General features: G+C 36.6%; 1 protein-coding gene across 3 annotated transcripts in view; it reads left to right on the top strand.

Annotated features, from left to right (window-relative positions):
• The window catches only part of DCP1A (decapping mRNA 1A), a 38,170-nt gene extending 32,599 nt beyond the window's left edge, over window positions 1-5,571 (top strand). For all 3 annotated transcript variants that reach the window (XM_087744352.1, XM_087744353.1, XM_087744354.1), the window contains 2 exons: window positions 647-865; window positions 2,502-5,571. In XM_087744352.1, the coding sequence (XP_087600478.1) occupies window positions 647-865; window positions 2,502-2,582 (300 nt within the window). In that variant the 3' untranslated portion in view covers window positions 2,583-5,571. The remainder of the gene's footprint in view (window positions 1-646; window positions 866-2,501) is intronic.
• The last annotated feature ends 10,395 nt before the right edge of the window (window positions 5,572-15,966 follow it).

Here is a 15,966-nt window from a genome sequence, read left to right on the forward strand (position 1 = left end):
TTAAAAGGAAAAGTGATAAAGGTAGTGTGTGGATTTCTGTAATGAAATGGAGACTGACCTGTGGAAGAATGAGGTGGGAAGATGGTCCTCAAAATACTCCCGTCCCCTCAAGGGAAAATGTACTTAAAATGAGAATATTTCAGTGTATTCCAATGCTTTAATTATAGTTTATCAGTTATTTAAAATACCCTTGAGATACTTTACTTCAAATTATAAGTGTATTTCTTGGAGACCATAGAAGCGGGGGGGGGTGGGAAGCAGGACTAGGCTTTCAGTAAACTCCTGAGGAAAATAATAATTTGCAAAACAACTAGAGGCTCCTTCGATTACCTAGGTGAAAAGTTCATCTTTTATTCTATGTGTTATGTTTCAAAAATTCTGGGAGGTAGCAACCACATGGGGAGGAAGGAGTCTGCATACTAGAATATTGAAGACTGTTACCTTCTTCAGCTTTTAAACTGACAATTACTATTGATATTAACCTTCATAGGTAGATATCTCTTCATTAAGAACAGCTATTCTCTAATATCAGACTGAATAATAGTGGCTACAATTTATTTAATTTTTTATGCTCATCTCTCCAGCCTTTATAACAGTATTCATTCCTACTGGACATGGTGCTTATTAATTTTCTGTTCTTTTACAGGTTGCACCTCCGCAGTTTGTTACAGCCACAACTACAGTAACGCCTTCAATCCTCTTGTCTCCTAGTGTTTTTCAGCAATCATCTACAAAAGCTACTGAAGTGGAGAATAAAGCCAATTCTTCTTCGCCTTTAACACTTGGAACAACAGAAATTCAGACTATACCTCCTACTGTTCTCAGTAGGTCTCAGCTTCAAGAAGCACTGATACATCTAATAAAGGTCCTGTCTTTACAGAGCTCAATTTCTGAGGGATGGGATTCCAAGTACAGTAGCCAGTACTGAGAAATTCTGTACCCCTAAAACTCCTTTTGCCCTGAAACATTACAGAAGTTGTTCTTTCTGTTGGAAGGGGTAGATTACTCCACACTGTACACATAGTATGGCACAGCTTGCTCCTTTTGGTTGTGAGATGGAGGACTTAGAAGGACAGAGCTGTACATCAGCTGTGTCCTTTCACATCCATATGAATTTGTGGACAAGTGAGGAAAAAGTTGCACTAGTAGAAGCCCCGGTATGGGGATGGGGGGGTTGATCTTGTTGTCTTTGTAAATGTTCCTGCTTTTCCAAGGAAAGCTTTCCTGTTTCCAGTTCCCTAGAACTGTTCCTGATCTTTAACTGACGTATGTGTCTTTGAAATGGAAATTGCAAAGTTCTAGTTCTGCTATTTCTAAGGACTAAAAAGTTCAGTTGAATTAAATCTGTGACGTGGGAGTAGCAATGCAGTGAGATCATTTTGACCTCTAATGTCATGGTGAAGTTGCCACGAATGACAAACTGTTTTTTATTAACTCAGGATTCTCTTGCCTCCATGCTGATGTCAGTAGAGCTTACACCCAAAATGCAAGTCTAAAAATAGCAAACAATATCGTCCCAGCGATAAAGTTGTTAGGACCAAAAAGGCTGCTACCAGATCACATCATCAGCTGGGTTGCAGGATTTATCTATATTGTTCCTTTTTGCATAACATTTTTGTGTATTGGTGTGTATGGGTTTTTTTTCTCTTTGAAGACTTAAACTAGCTTACTTGTAAGTCTTGCAACTGAGCTGAACTGCCAGAAGTCTTATTCTCATTAGAGGCATTGTGCACTGATTCTCACCCAGTAGTCTGAAGAACATAATTGTGGTGACTTTACAGAGCTGATTGGAATATTTGTCTCTAATCTTCTGTTTATATAGAGAGAGAGCTGAATGAAGACCAAAACAGGCATACCCTGCAGCATGGGAGTACTTGCACAGCACTCCAAGCAGGATACCAAATTTGCTATGCAGATCTTGTAAAAAGAATATTACATCTTCAAGCTAGATGATTAGATACCAATTTTGTAAACTTGTCATTTAAAGGAATTAGACTCAGGAAATATTACTAAATATTGTCTATAGATTAAACAAATTCACTTTCCATAATGCTTTGACGTGAGAATTCTCGTATAACACACTGCAATCCCTTTCAGGCTGGTCTGACAGACAAAAATAACATTATTTCTGACACCCACGCAGACTTTATTAGGGAGCCTGTACACAGGGTGGAATTCTCTGTGTCCAAGACTAAGGTTTGGACTCTAGAGGGAAGTAACTATGTGGCCAAGGCTGACCTAGTGACCCCTGTTTTGTTTGTTTGAGTGATCCAGTGTGTTTAGTGATCCCTTTAGCTATCTTACCAGCATCATGGTTCAAAGTCTGTATGTTGTCTAAAAAGCACTGCCTTTTGTACAAGTACACAGCTAGTTTCCTTCTCTTAACTCTCAGGTAGCTAGCACTATCAGGAATATTTATGCACAACTTAAATAGCATTAAATTAAACTTTTTGTGTCTTTTTACTAATGTTTCTAATATGTTTTTTTTTTTTTTCCTGCAGAATGATTCCCATTTTCTCAGCACTATTCATGAAGTCTACTTGCAAGTCCTAACCAAGAATACAGACAACATTAAACTATAATGGAAGCTAAATCTACTTAAAATATATCCATTTTAGAAACAGTTATGCCTCGTCTATAAAACTAATATTTTTGTAAAAGAATATTTAGTTTTCAACTTCTTGAATTTGAACCTGTTAGGAAAGACTATTCCTTAGATACTTATGAAAGTAATGTTCTCAGAAGTGATCTAGGTTTTCACTGTGATCATCACCAGCAAACCTTTGTTTGTATTGGGGAGGGGACTTAAGTTGCATTTGAGCTCTCATTAGCATTAAGTGAATGTGCAAATGTTTGCTCTGGCTTTCATTCCTAGCTGTATTCACTGTTCAAGATTACAGACTCAATACTATTTAAACCAGCAAATACATAGTACAGTACACTACACCACACCAGAACAAAATTCAGTTGTGGGAAGCTAGTTCCAGTTTGAAGGACTGAGGGAAAGGAGAGCAAAATGCCTTGTGATTAAGTTGGCAGGTGTGGGGAAGGAACTGATCTGGAAGCCAGGCCTTTGGAGCTAAATCTTTAACAAAAGGTTTAAAAATGTGATTTGCTCAATACATTGATGGTCTCTAGCTAATGCACATTAATGGAATATTTAAAGGATTTAATTTATCGTATTTGCTTCTGCATCGCTGACATTAAACAGGTATCCAAGTGAGTAAGGCCATTTTCTCTAAAAACACGAAATTTGAAATATGCAAAATCCTCAGTGATTGTGTCATTATTTTTTTTTTTTTTTAAGCAACAGAGTAGTTCTGTTGCATGTTGCAAGTTCTCTTGTTTTAAATTTATAGTTAGGAGACCACCACTGGAAGACCCTCTTCCTGTTCAGCAGTGTTTGATATAATTTAAATACTTTGTTTCCCTTTTAGCTTAAGGGTGGACCATGTCATAGTTGGCTTTCGTTTTGTTGGAACTGCAGTGTTGAAAACTATGCAGATGGGGAACAAATGCATGCCTGCGTTCTGTTGCCCTCTCCCCAGATTGTTAGTGCACACTTCATAGTCTGAAGTTCATCTAATTAAAATGTTATTGCTTCTTATTTGTGATTTAATAATTCACTGTTCACTAATGTAAGAATTTAACTGGATACTTTCCCATTTGAAATCAGAAAATTTCTAATTATAGTTTTTTAAGCTGCTGTGTTGGTTTACTCATGGCTTGTATTTATTTCTGAAAGGCATGCAAAGGTAATTAAGACTTCAGGTCCCAACTTTCTCCAGCAATAGTAGTTTTAAAGGATGCTTTTCCAGTAGAAAAGTTTTGGTTTATTGAGTAAAAAGATAATCTGTAGTGAGTTTATGATGCACTGCTTCTTTCTTTTCCCTCAAGCACTATTGAAATATGAAGAAGAAAATTGTTTGGGTCCTTACAACATATATGTATGTGTATATATATATCCTAAGGATTAGTTAATGTTGACGTAGTCAAGGTGCATGGTCATTTCATTGGAAACTAGTAATTGAGCTTTAATTGTGACTTGTTTACAAATCGGTATGTTTTAGATACAACAAATATTTACATTTTTATGTATTTGATCTATTTTAGTTTTTTCATAGCTTTTTAGTGGAATATATATTTTGTTTAGCACTACCTGCCTTCTGAAAAGCTCTTCTCAGCCTTTGAGTTCAGTGTTTCCAGTTAAAATATATAGTATTTTGTTAGAAAAATGTGCAAGATTCAGGGAAAGATGCTAATGTCATGTACATTCATCAAGAAATATATTGGCTTTAATGGTAGCATTTGAATTCAGCAATATAAACTCAGCCTTGTTAAGGAAGATATGAGCTTCCTACATAAATTCTAGAGTTATAATACTGTGTATGCACATAAATAATAAGACTCAAATTAGATCTAATGTCTAAACTAATTTGTTTTGTTGGGTTTTTTAGAAAAAGTTTCACTAAAAGGGTCAAACCAATGAGCAGTTCCTCTGAACAAAAATGGATAGCCTAAACCAAATAGAGAGTTGCTTCTTATCTGGATTTAGCAAGGATGAAGTCCGTAACTTCTCACTTCTTATGGACAGCTTCTGGTTTCTTCAGAGGAAGAGTTGATAAAAGTTCTAAGAATAGAAATATTGGAAGCCGATAGTGCATATTTGTACTGTTTGCTAAATACAGTCATATCCAAAGATCTATAGAAATGATAGGAAGGAGTTGTATTTTGAGTTCTTCAGTCCTATACAGTTGACAAAAGTAATACTGTTTAGAGTAGTTATGCTGTTGTTTGACTCTACTTTGAATATCCTTAACTTGTTTCCAGCTGTCCAGGAACCCCCACACCAGTTGGCAGATCCTTACTTTACTTTGGTTTGTAGTGTACTAGTAGCAATACATTATTGGTTTACTTTCCTCCCACCCCCAACTTCCAGAATGAATTGGAAGAGAAACAGAGTTGAAATCCTAGTTACTAGGCAGGCTTTTTTACAACAAGCAAACCTGTTCATCTTGAACACCTGCACGTTTGTTCTAACCTCTCTACGTGTAGCCAACAGACACTGGAACCAACCTAGGTGTCATCCAATACACCGCAGAGATTTAAGACAAGTGCCAGGGTAGTGGGTTTAACAGATAAACCTCTTTAATGAAAAGTTGCATTCTAAAACATAAGCTCAACTACAATGTAAAATTTGAATTTTTTTAAATGTGGACTGTTTTATTTAACAACTTTTTCTCCTGATTATTTTTTTTTTTTTGTCTAAATCTAAAATAACCAGCTTGTCAAAAGTGCTTGATTTGGATGTTATCTGCATGTAGGGATAACTAGTGTGTAGCAAGTTACCATGGGTTGTCACAGGAAAGTATTGTGACCATTTTCAAGTGATTTTTTTTTTTTTTAAACTACTGGCTTAATGGGATTTTACCTATTAGTTCTGAGAATTAAAAGATTATTAGTTTATAGACTATACTCCCCAAATTAATTGTATTATCTAAGCATGTGTTTTGTGGCTAGTGCTAATTCACTTTAAAAAAAAAAAAACAAAAAAAAACAAAAAAACACAAACCTAATCAAAGACATTTTTAAAACCTACAGCTGCTGAATTGTTCAGGAAAATCAAAATTCTCAGTTTTGTAGTTAGACTTTATCTGCTGTTATTTAACAATGCAAAGTTTATATGAAAGGTGCCTAACAGCTATTAACTTAGAAGCAGTATATCTTTCCAAATCACACAACGTTTTCAGAATGATTGAATAAAGTTAAAAAAAATTTAAGTGATTCATCTTGATTTCATATAAAATGTTTAATTCTATGTATAAATACTCAATATAATATTTAAACACTCGCTGCTGGATGCATCTCATTTTTGCTTGCATTTCTAATTGCTTCATTTTGGTATATTCCTGAAACTCATGCCATGTGTAGTCACTGATATAATTTCTGAAATATTTTGAAAACAAACTTTAATTTGGGACTTCTTGTTTTTAAAAGTATTCTAAACAAATCAGCCACCTTTTTGCCAGGTATTTGGGTTGCTTTGTACAGCATATCTTAACAGGAGGACTGTGTGCAATATATATCACCTCAGTTTTGTCTGGCAACGTTACGAAAATGTTAAGATGCAATATCTTCCTTTCACTTCAAGTTGGAAAAATTGCAGTATCTCTGATTTGGTGGTGTATTTATTTTTATCTATTCAGTGTATGGGCATATGGTTGGTTAGGTTTTTTTATGTGCATTATGTGCTTTTAGTAATTTCTGAGTTTTATCACTTCTGTGGATGCACCAGTTGTACCCATGTGCATGTTCTTTCAATATGAAGACTATGGGGAAGGGGGAGCTTCTGGAAAGATTTCTGGAAACCAGAATGAGAATAACTGTAAGTCAATAAATGTAGATACTGCATCATTAACGTTTTTGGTATGGTATGGATTTTATAGCACCTATGTATGTTTGCAGTTATTAAGTTATTGCATAAATGTTTAAGAAAGCATTTTTTCATCCAAAATTTTGTATGTTTGCAAATATATTTTTGTAATAAAATTTCAAAACAAATGTTTCAGCACCTCCTAAAATCTTCCAATGTTTGCTTTTATTTCTAGAGCTCTAGTAGCCTGCTAGAAGGGTAGTTCAGATTTTATTTAGGGTTAATATTTTCCAAAGAAGAAACTCAAACTCCTTACTTCATGCTGGGGGCAAAACCAAATTGCATTTGTTCACTGAAGAAAATGCAGCATGCCTGCTTGAAGGATAGTTGAGAATAGCCTCCATCACTTTTAACAGCTTTTGGTTTTCCTCTGTATTGCTGTAAGTAGGATTACATTTTGAATTCGATAAACAGACCAATTTCCTGTCACGTTAAGAAATGCAGCTGCAAGTTCATGGTCTTACAAGTACAGCTGTAACTGGTTTTAGTGCATTTCTTTTTTTTTTTTTTTTTTTTTTTTTATGGTATCCCCTCTCATCCTTCTAGACATGGCATATGATACTCAATCCAGTGCTGGTCTTTGATCATAGACGTTGGAAATTGCAGTTGTACTCTTACCGTATCTGATTGGCATCATGCAACTGATCGATCCAAATTCACAAAGTAAAATAGGGAAGCTAATGAGGAAGAAAACCATAGCAGAAGTTCTGTTGGAATAGATCTTGAAATTAAACAAAACCTTATGCCAAAGTTCCTTAACCTTAGCTAGATGCTTATTCCCATTCTAACTACCCATAAGAGTTAGAGATTGCGAGGTATACCGAATGTCAGGAGAGGCCACTGAATAATGGTGTTTGCTGCTCTAGTAGTTAATATTGAACTGGCTCCTGTACTGTATACAAAAGCAGAGTCTTCTAATAGAAGACTACCATACAAAACAAGTACAGAAGTCATGAATTTACTGTAAGATAATTGAGAAAAAGTGGAAACAGCTAAGGCCTAGAATCTAACTTTAAATTCTATGTTGGATGTGTTGCTTGTTTGGTCAATATTGAGGAGTTATTTTTTTCATTGTTGATGTTTTTAACCTTTTTGTCTTCTCTGGATCCAGGTATTTCTGGTTATTGTTATTCCTATGAAGTGCTCCCCTTTAGTTTGGAAATAATACTTCTGAGTTACTATGTGTAGCTGCAGCTAAACCAGGCACTGTACAAAAAATTTATGCAGACCAAAATCTTTTTTGGCCTTTTCTCTTTTGCTGGTGTGTGCTCTACAGTTCTGTTTGCTGAGAGTGCATGAGAGCATAAAGTCAATGCCTACTACGATGGTGATACAGCACTAGATAGAATCAAGGAGTAAGCATTAGGCTTCCTAAAACTCATCTGCTAAAATTCAAATTTTATTTTCAGGCTTGCAGAATGAAATAACACAACTGGCTTTTTAGACAAAGTTGTAGCTCGTGTTTGTGGGCCAAATTAATTGAAGTCAGTGGACTCATGTATTTGGGAAGGATTCAACTATACTTCATTCTCAATATCCAAGATACTGGGAGGGTTAACATTAGTATAGAGGATAAGAAACCTGTCATTCATACAACTCTTCTTCACTTATGAGCAGGATGCAGTCAAATCACTAAATACAGTATTTAGTATAGCTGAGGTAAATGTCTCTAAGTTTAGTGACCTAATCTGAAATTCAAAAGATGAGAAATTATAATGTATGTTAAACAATTTTGAAAGTTATTTTCAGTGCCCAATAGTGGAATTTTTTTCTCAAGTTCAAGTGTGAATCAGCTTTTTTCTGTCTTCCAGATTTTGAGAGATTTACTGTTGAACTGACCTACCAATTAAGGAGAGTTAACTTCAGTGATAGACCTGTAACTGAAATATGGCCATTAACTGTGAAGCTCATGCTTGTCAGTTATGCAATAATTATTCACTTCCTCTTAGAATCCTTTTGCATATGAGACTCCTAATTAAGTTCAAAAAGCATTGGGAAAAGAGGGTAGTGAAGAGGTAATATTTTTATCGGTTGCTGCATTTTTGAAAGAGCACTTGCAATAAAATGAAAGGGCAAGGACCCATGAATAGAAGATTTCTGAGAAGCGAACGAGGGAAGGAATAGCAAGAGTGTAAGTAAACGTGAAAGGGAGTATTGTAGAGAGACAAGGATGGCGTGGGAAGGTAGTTCCTGAAGCATGGAAGAATTTAAGTTACAGTTTTGTTTCTGTACTGCTGTATGTCATCCTCAGGTATTCCCAAAGCTCAAATGTGGTTTGCCTATAAGAATCCAGAATATTTCAGGGTGTGTTCAAAAGCCGACTGATTAGGCATGATTTCCCTGCTCTAATTCTTGAGGTGACAATACATAATTTGCCAGGTCTGCTATGGGTTTTTTTTAACCTCCAGTTATGAAGCGGCATAATAGAGTTGGCTGATTCATAGCAGTACCTGATTTTTATCTTTGCTTGATGGCCTCACATTACAGCTTAAAATCTGCTACATAAAACCAAGGCTGCTTATACCTGGTTGCTCTTTATCTTCCATTCTGAATAGTACTTTAAAAATATTTCTACCATAATCCATTCTTTAAAATTCAAGAAGCTCGATTTTACACAATCAACCTTGGGAAATACAACCACAAAAGAATAAGCTTTTATATGCTGGCTGAAATGAAAGCACTTGCCCTTAGGCCTTACTTGAAAACATGCAGGTATGTGATGTAAATGCACAAGTTGTGTTTCTTTTCTCCTCATAAATAAGTAAAGAAGCTTTAAGAGTATGTACAGAGCAAAGATGTCCTAGCCTGCCTCATGTATGCAAAACTCTGTGGTCTTAATTTAGAGAGCATATGGCTTGCACATCCTGCTTTACTTCTTGTGGCTCATAAGAGGGATGGGAAAGCCTTAGCAGGTTATCCATGTGACTTTCTCAGGTAGACTTGAGATTTATGGATAATGTTAAGTGTCTTCTCTAGTTTGCTTTTTAAGCATCAAAAAAATCAGCTTCTGTTCTCGGGGGACACAGTTCTCCCATGTAACAAAATTGATGTAAAGGAAGCTTCTGCTATGTTACCGCAAGAATTGAGATACAAGGGCAAAATTAAAGCCTACAGGATTCGGATGTGTACAGAATCTGTTGTAGTTTACAGCAAGCCCTGCTCCTAGTGTAATCTTCAAGATGGAAGACACAGGGCACCCATTATAAGGAGAGATCTCTGCTTTCCAATGATTGAATAGGAAAATCCTACCACAACAGAAGCCCTTACAGAAAACCCAAAGGCTTGGTTAGAAACATAAGCAGTACTTTTAATAAGGGGTTGAAAATAAACATAAATCAATATCCTGCAGATATGGGGATAGCTGTCTGAAGGAAACTGCTAAGATAACAGATAAATGTGAAAGTAATGTAGATTGCATACTACATAGCGACTGAGCCTGAACCTGTGATGTAGCTCTATCAGTAGCTTCATTTTATATAAAAATGATCTTACTGCTACACCTATACCTGTTCCCATGCGGTATGTATCATATTTCTTGCAATTCTTTATGCTGTGTTGCACAGAAATTGGAGGGGTTTTTTTTTATTTTAAATTCATTAGCAGCTAAATAATGTTATTAGCGATGACCAGCTAACAATCTGTTCCATGCGTAACAGAAGTCACTGTATTTTTGCACATGTGGAGGGATGTGCTGGTGATGCATAATGGTCTGCATAATGAGAGAATGCTTTGGCATAAATCCAACGCATCCATTCTTGAACAGTTCCCTTCCTGAAGGGCCTCTAATGCAGCTATTCTTTCAAAGGGCAAGAATAGTCAAAGCCTGTTGTGTTGCAGAGGACAAGCTGAAGAAAATTCTTCCAGTTTCTTTCTTTCCATACGCATTACAGCACAAATATATCCTGCTTTATTTGGTCATTATAGCTGTCTCTCCTACCTTCTTTCTAAATTTACACAACCTATGAAAGCATTGTTGTTTGAGAGAGTTCTCCTAGCATAAGTTATTGATGATGACTATTCTTTTAATTTTACCAAGTTCAGTTATTTGAATACAGATATTCATTTAAGCAGAGTCTAAAGTGACTAATAACTTCCCAACTTGTTTGAAGAATAAGTGTTATGGAAGCTGGATTATTAAGAATCAAATAGAGAAAGCAAATGTGATGAAGTGACTGTGCAACATTTATGTACTCAGTAGGTCTTTCAAGCATAGATGCAGGCAAATGCCTCAAAGTCCTACTACATAAGTATTTCATATTTATGTTAACAGATAATATGAAGAAATTGCAACAAGTGAAAACTCACTTTGTAAATTTACAAAAATTGTGTAAATAATAATAATATTAGCAATCAGTTAAATTAAACGAATCCAAATACCCTCAAATATTGCTGTATTAGCATTACAAACTTCAGTTTAAATATTATAATTTTGTTGCATTGCTAGCAGAAATACTTCCCTAAATATCATCAAACAGCAGAGCAATTACCAAAACCAGTCATGGTGAATTCCTTTTAACTGTATAAGACATGCAATGATTTAGTTTTTGTCTGATGGGCTACATGTTAGACAGGGATAAAAAAGTCTCTTTGTATAAAACTTGTCTCAAATTATTTGGCCTATTTGGTTTAATCTGAACATTTTTCATCTATCATAAAATCGCCATAATAGTTTGGAAACTTTGCAAATTTTGGTTTGTTTTCCAGTCTGTTTTTACTAAATGACATTTTATTTAGAGGCAATATAAAAATTACTATGATTTCAAAATTATTTTTATCCAACATTTGGCTGCTGGTAGCTCAAAAATGATCCGTTCTGTTATAAAGCTTTCTGTAAATATTTTTCCATTTGTAGATTACTTTGTCAGCTGTATCTGAGGAGAAGGTTATATTTGAGTTGAACTGTGAATATATTCTGCATGTGTATGTATCTTTTTCTTGTGTCTTGCTCTCATGGACTTGAAAGGTGAATTGATCTCCCTGTCTGAATGTTTCTGGATCAGGTGCTGCATGAGAACCTTGCATTTTCCAGGTTGCTGGTTATAGCTGTTTGTAGCCTGCGTAGCAGAAACAATTGCTGTTCTATGGAAACTAAAGGATGTTTGAGGTGTTTTTCATGCTCCAATGGGAACTGCAGAGCTGATCATTATTTCACAGCCTGCTGAATATTCTTTTCACAGGGTGCTTACTTGAGTGTGAACTTGTGCTTAACTAAAACCACTTGCTATCATTGACAAAAGAACAGAATTTATTTTGAGTAAGATGTGACAGTATGGACTAAATCTCTGGAAAAGTTACAGCACCAGATTTGCTCTGAGAATATACTGCAATCCCACACACCAGATGAAAATGATTGGAATTCCACCACATAACTTGTCTTTTTTAAGGTACCCTGCAAATAAAATGAAACCCTGTGCACTATACAGAGATGTTCAGGACTAGCAAGGTTACAATCCATGCCAGCAGTGACTGGCAGATTGCAGTTCAGTTTGGAATCCGTACAGTGCTTAAACTGCAATTGCACAGCCCGCTGGTCTCCTTCCATGCCTCCACTCATTTTCTTTACTCACTATTGTTTAGATTTTGTAGGTGATGAGCTACCTAACTACTCGGTGTTCTTACTAGGCTTTGATTTTGGAATTTCTTTTGAGAATAGGTTTTAAGGCAAAATTGGGCACTTAGCCCCATGGTAGCTAAATAGCCTGAATTTCAGCAGCGCTGAGTGCATGCAGCTCCCGCTCTGGTAAACAGGGTTGCATGTGCTTACGTCAGCAATGCATTTTTGCAGTATCTCAGCAAATGACAGCCATAGCTCAGCTTCCATGCGTCTACTGCACATAATGCCCCGACTGTGAAATGTGTGGAGGAGGGGATGGAAAAATCCAACTGTCCTGTGTATGTATTTAAGAAGCTGTCTAGTCTAGTAGTTTATACTGAAGCTAATGAGATGTGATTGTATATACTGAAGCAAGACTATTTGTCCATACATTTGCATCCTTGTTTTAATCATATTGTACGTGGTTTCAGAGGCGAATGCCAAGAATGTGGAAGAAATGTTGACTGTTGTACACAATGTATACCACGACTTTAGCTATTGCTTTACAGTCCATCACACTTGGTCAAAGTTGCAGAAATAACATGCCACTTCAGTAGATCAAAGTGGAGGCACTGGCACAAGGTGGAATGTCATCCTGTCTATGCTTGAGCTGCTGTTTTAACAACACAATACCATAAATAAGCACTCAGTGATGCAGCATGAGGATTCAGGGAAAGGAGGGTGAGTTGCAAGCAGTAATCTCCCAATGACATTATCTAAGCTAAGTCTATCTTAAAGTCTTTCTACCAACCAGATAACAATGGAGGAAACAAAGTAAGTTGTGAGCCATAGTAATACTGGTCTTATCCAGATCATCCCCCTTATTTTCTTACAGGAGAAAAAAAAGAAAGCACCGCATGTCCAGCCTGAGAAGACAGTTGATAAGATTGCTATTGGTACAGTACACTTGGGAGACAGTTTGTTAGGGAGCCATCCTTACAATGAAGGTACGAGAGCGCATCTTCACTGTGATCACAGACTTGATCACAGGCCTTACTCTTCAGCCAAAGAATGAAATCAGCCTGGACCAATAAAGCCAAAATTGAGGCTATGATCTAGTCAGTGTATACTTAAAAGAATTGTGAGGTAAAACAAAGGCTTTTGACTAAGGAGCAGGGAGTGACTGAACTCTATTTTAGTTGACTGTTACCTCACTTTGCCACTACCAATGTTGTATGCAGAGAGAAACAGTAACAGCCTGGCAATACTTAGACCTTAATCACACTGTATATACATAAAACATGGAGTAAATTAATCTATTGGAAGCAAAAACATAGTGTAGAAATTACTTGACTGTTCTCATGATACCTTCCTCCATTATTATATTTTTCTACTGTGTTTATAGATAGTACTAGCCATCCAGAAAGATGAAGTACTGATATCTCTAAAATAAGCTTTTTGTTTCCTGATGCCAATGTGTTTTGGAAGTTTTTGGAAACTTGCTGTCTGCAGCTGAAATTGAAGGCTGTACAGCTATGTTTTCATAAGCTATCTTCAATCAACACTGTGGAGTTTGGTATCATAGCCATTATTTCACTTATCCTTGGCCTCATTTGAAGAATTTACTTTTTGCAGCTCTTCTAAACCACAGATTAGGGTAGACCAAGGTATCCTGCCTAACCTCGCTCAACTGACATGAATTTGTCCATGTCACTGAGATGATGGTTGAGCCAGATGTCAACATCTGTCTAAAGAAGTGTTTAAACAGCAGGGGTGACAGAAAAATTGCCATTTACTTCCCTAGCACAGCCAGTATTTTAACAACTGCTCTTAATCAGTAAGCATGGTGCAGAGCTCAAGCTAATAAATGCTGCTGTGCTAGTAACATGCTTCTGTGGCTTTGTCTACATCAGCAGGTAGGAGATTCCAGTCTAGCAGGTCTATAGAGCACATGAGACAGTGCTGAAGACTCAACATCCGCACTATATGTGTTTTGGAATTCTGCTCCAGACTAGCTCTTGTCTGTCCTGTTGGACTGAATACTCATTAATGGCTGGGGCATATTAGCTGCTTTCTCAGACTGAACCTTGTTTCATCTTTATTTGAAAGGAATGCAGTTCATGAGCTCTGAGACTGCTCTGCAGGGCAAGCAAAAGCACAATAAGCAGGGACGATCAGGAGATTTGATCCAGGATGGTACTTCTGGCTCAAGCTACTTTAGACTTACCTTCTGACCACGTGGATGCAGACAGAATCAATTGTGGTGTTGCCTTCAGAAAGGCTAAGTAGTAGTGGAAAGGATGCAAGGAAGGACAGAGGAGAAGAGGGAAAGTTGTGTACCTTGCTCGGAGAGGTTGGTAACCCTCACTCTACAAGATTAGACTGATTTTTAGGCCTATTTGAGGCTATGGCACAGCCAGATCCCTAGCAAGATATTTGCTGGTATATAGCATATATAAGGATCAGTACAGGATCTTTGATGGGGAATGTAAGGTTTGAATTTACTGTTACTTCTCCAATAGTTAAGGTAGGTTTTATAGCTGAAAATCTGAAAAGGAGGAGCCCTGAATCAGTAATTCTCTTGTAGATGCTACTTGTAACTCTTGAGATCTTTTATAGTCCCCCTGCTGAGCATATTCCTTTGGGCATCAGGAGGACAAAGGAAGTCCATGTATTGCTGAACCAAAGTGGATTTCAACAGGAGTATTGTGGGGAAACTGCCACTAAGAATGGCTGTTGATCACCTCCACCATGTCTGGCAGTCCTTTTTCTGTGTTTCCTCAGCTAGGATCTCTTTGCTATGATTTCCTACACAACTAGCTGATTTCTAGCTATAAAGTATTATTTAAATTCCAAGTTGCCGCTTAGACGTAGCATGTTACAAGGTATATGATGTGTCTTTCTGTACCTTGAGACAGTAGCAGAGCTGCACAATGACCCCTGAAGTGCATTAACAACTTCAGTTCTTGGCTTTCTGCTCTAAGGGGGTGTTGCTCTGCCGTTGGAAGCTCTTAGCATTATAGGCCATGTCTTCAGAGTTCCTAAATTTAAACCAAGGCTTATGCGATTCTCATCAGGCTCTTCCATATCCCAATTTTATTGTCCATATCACTTCAAAGTGTATTACTGAAGTTAAAAGATTTGGGTAACTGGTTCTGCAAAAAGAGAATACAGTAGTTGGCCTACCTAATTATTTTAAAGTAGAGTATAGATTGGAGCATAGCAAATGGCAGTTGCAGCAACTAACCCTTGTATAGTGCTTTCTAAAATGAACTCTGTACTTTGCTACTGTCAAGTTTGGTTGTTTGGCTCTGTTTTTTTCCTTCTTCCTGGCATATAGCCTATTTCCAGTCTAGCTTTTCTTCTGAGGTTTTTTATTAAAAGGATTTTTGACAACTGATGGAGCAGTTTAAGAAAACAGTTAAGCTAAGGGAATGGTGTCTGCTTGTATTTCTTCCAATAAACTCGTTAGTTTATGGAAGAAAGCTTTATCTTACCTTGCTGAGAGTTTCACATGTTACTTTTTAGCTGCAATTTGCCAAGTGAGGATGGATGGATACTCTGTAAATACAGGTGGCTTCCTTTGTTTCTGAAACCCAGTCTTCAGAGTCTTGAGGACAAAGGTGTAGTTTTTTTTAGTGATGTGTACCATCTACATTGTGTCTTCTGAAATTAGATGATGATAGCACTAGTTCACTAGATGTAACAGCTTACGTTTACAACAGATTTTAAAATATTAAAAGTATTTTTAAATCATATAATACAGCTTCCAGGACAAACTACCAGTGGACTGAACACTGAAATACATGGAGAGTGCAGTGCAGGAATACCAGGTTTCATGAGCAAAATATTAAGTATGTGATTTTTTTTTTTGTTGTTGTCTGTTCAGACACATTTTTCAGATTGTGACTTCTAGTGCTGTTCGAGCTTTCTAGAACAAATATTAAATATTTAACTTGCCTAGTTAAGTCTGTCACTTTAATGTCATAGTGTTCAGAAT

Source organism: Nipponia nippon, unplaced genomic scaffold (genome assembly GCF_047370975.1).
Source record: "Nipponia nippon isolate SJK-2023a ecotype South Korea unplaced genomic scaffold, ASM4737097v1 scaffold_9, whole genome shotgun sequence".
In the NCBI taxonomy this organism is placed as follows: domain Eukaryota; kingdom Metazoa; phylum Chordata; class Aves; order Pelecaniformes; family Threskiornithidae; genus Nipponia; species Nipponia nippon.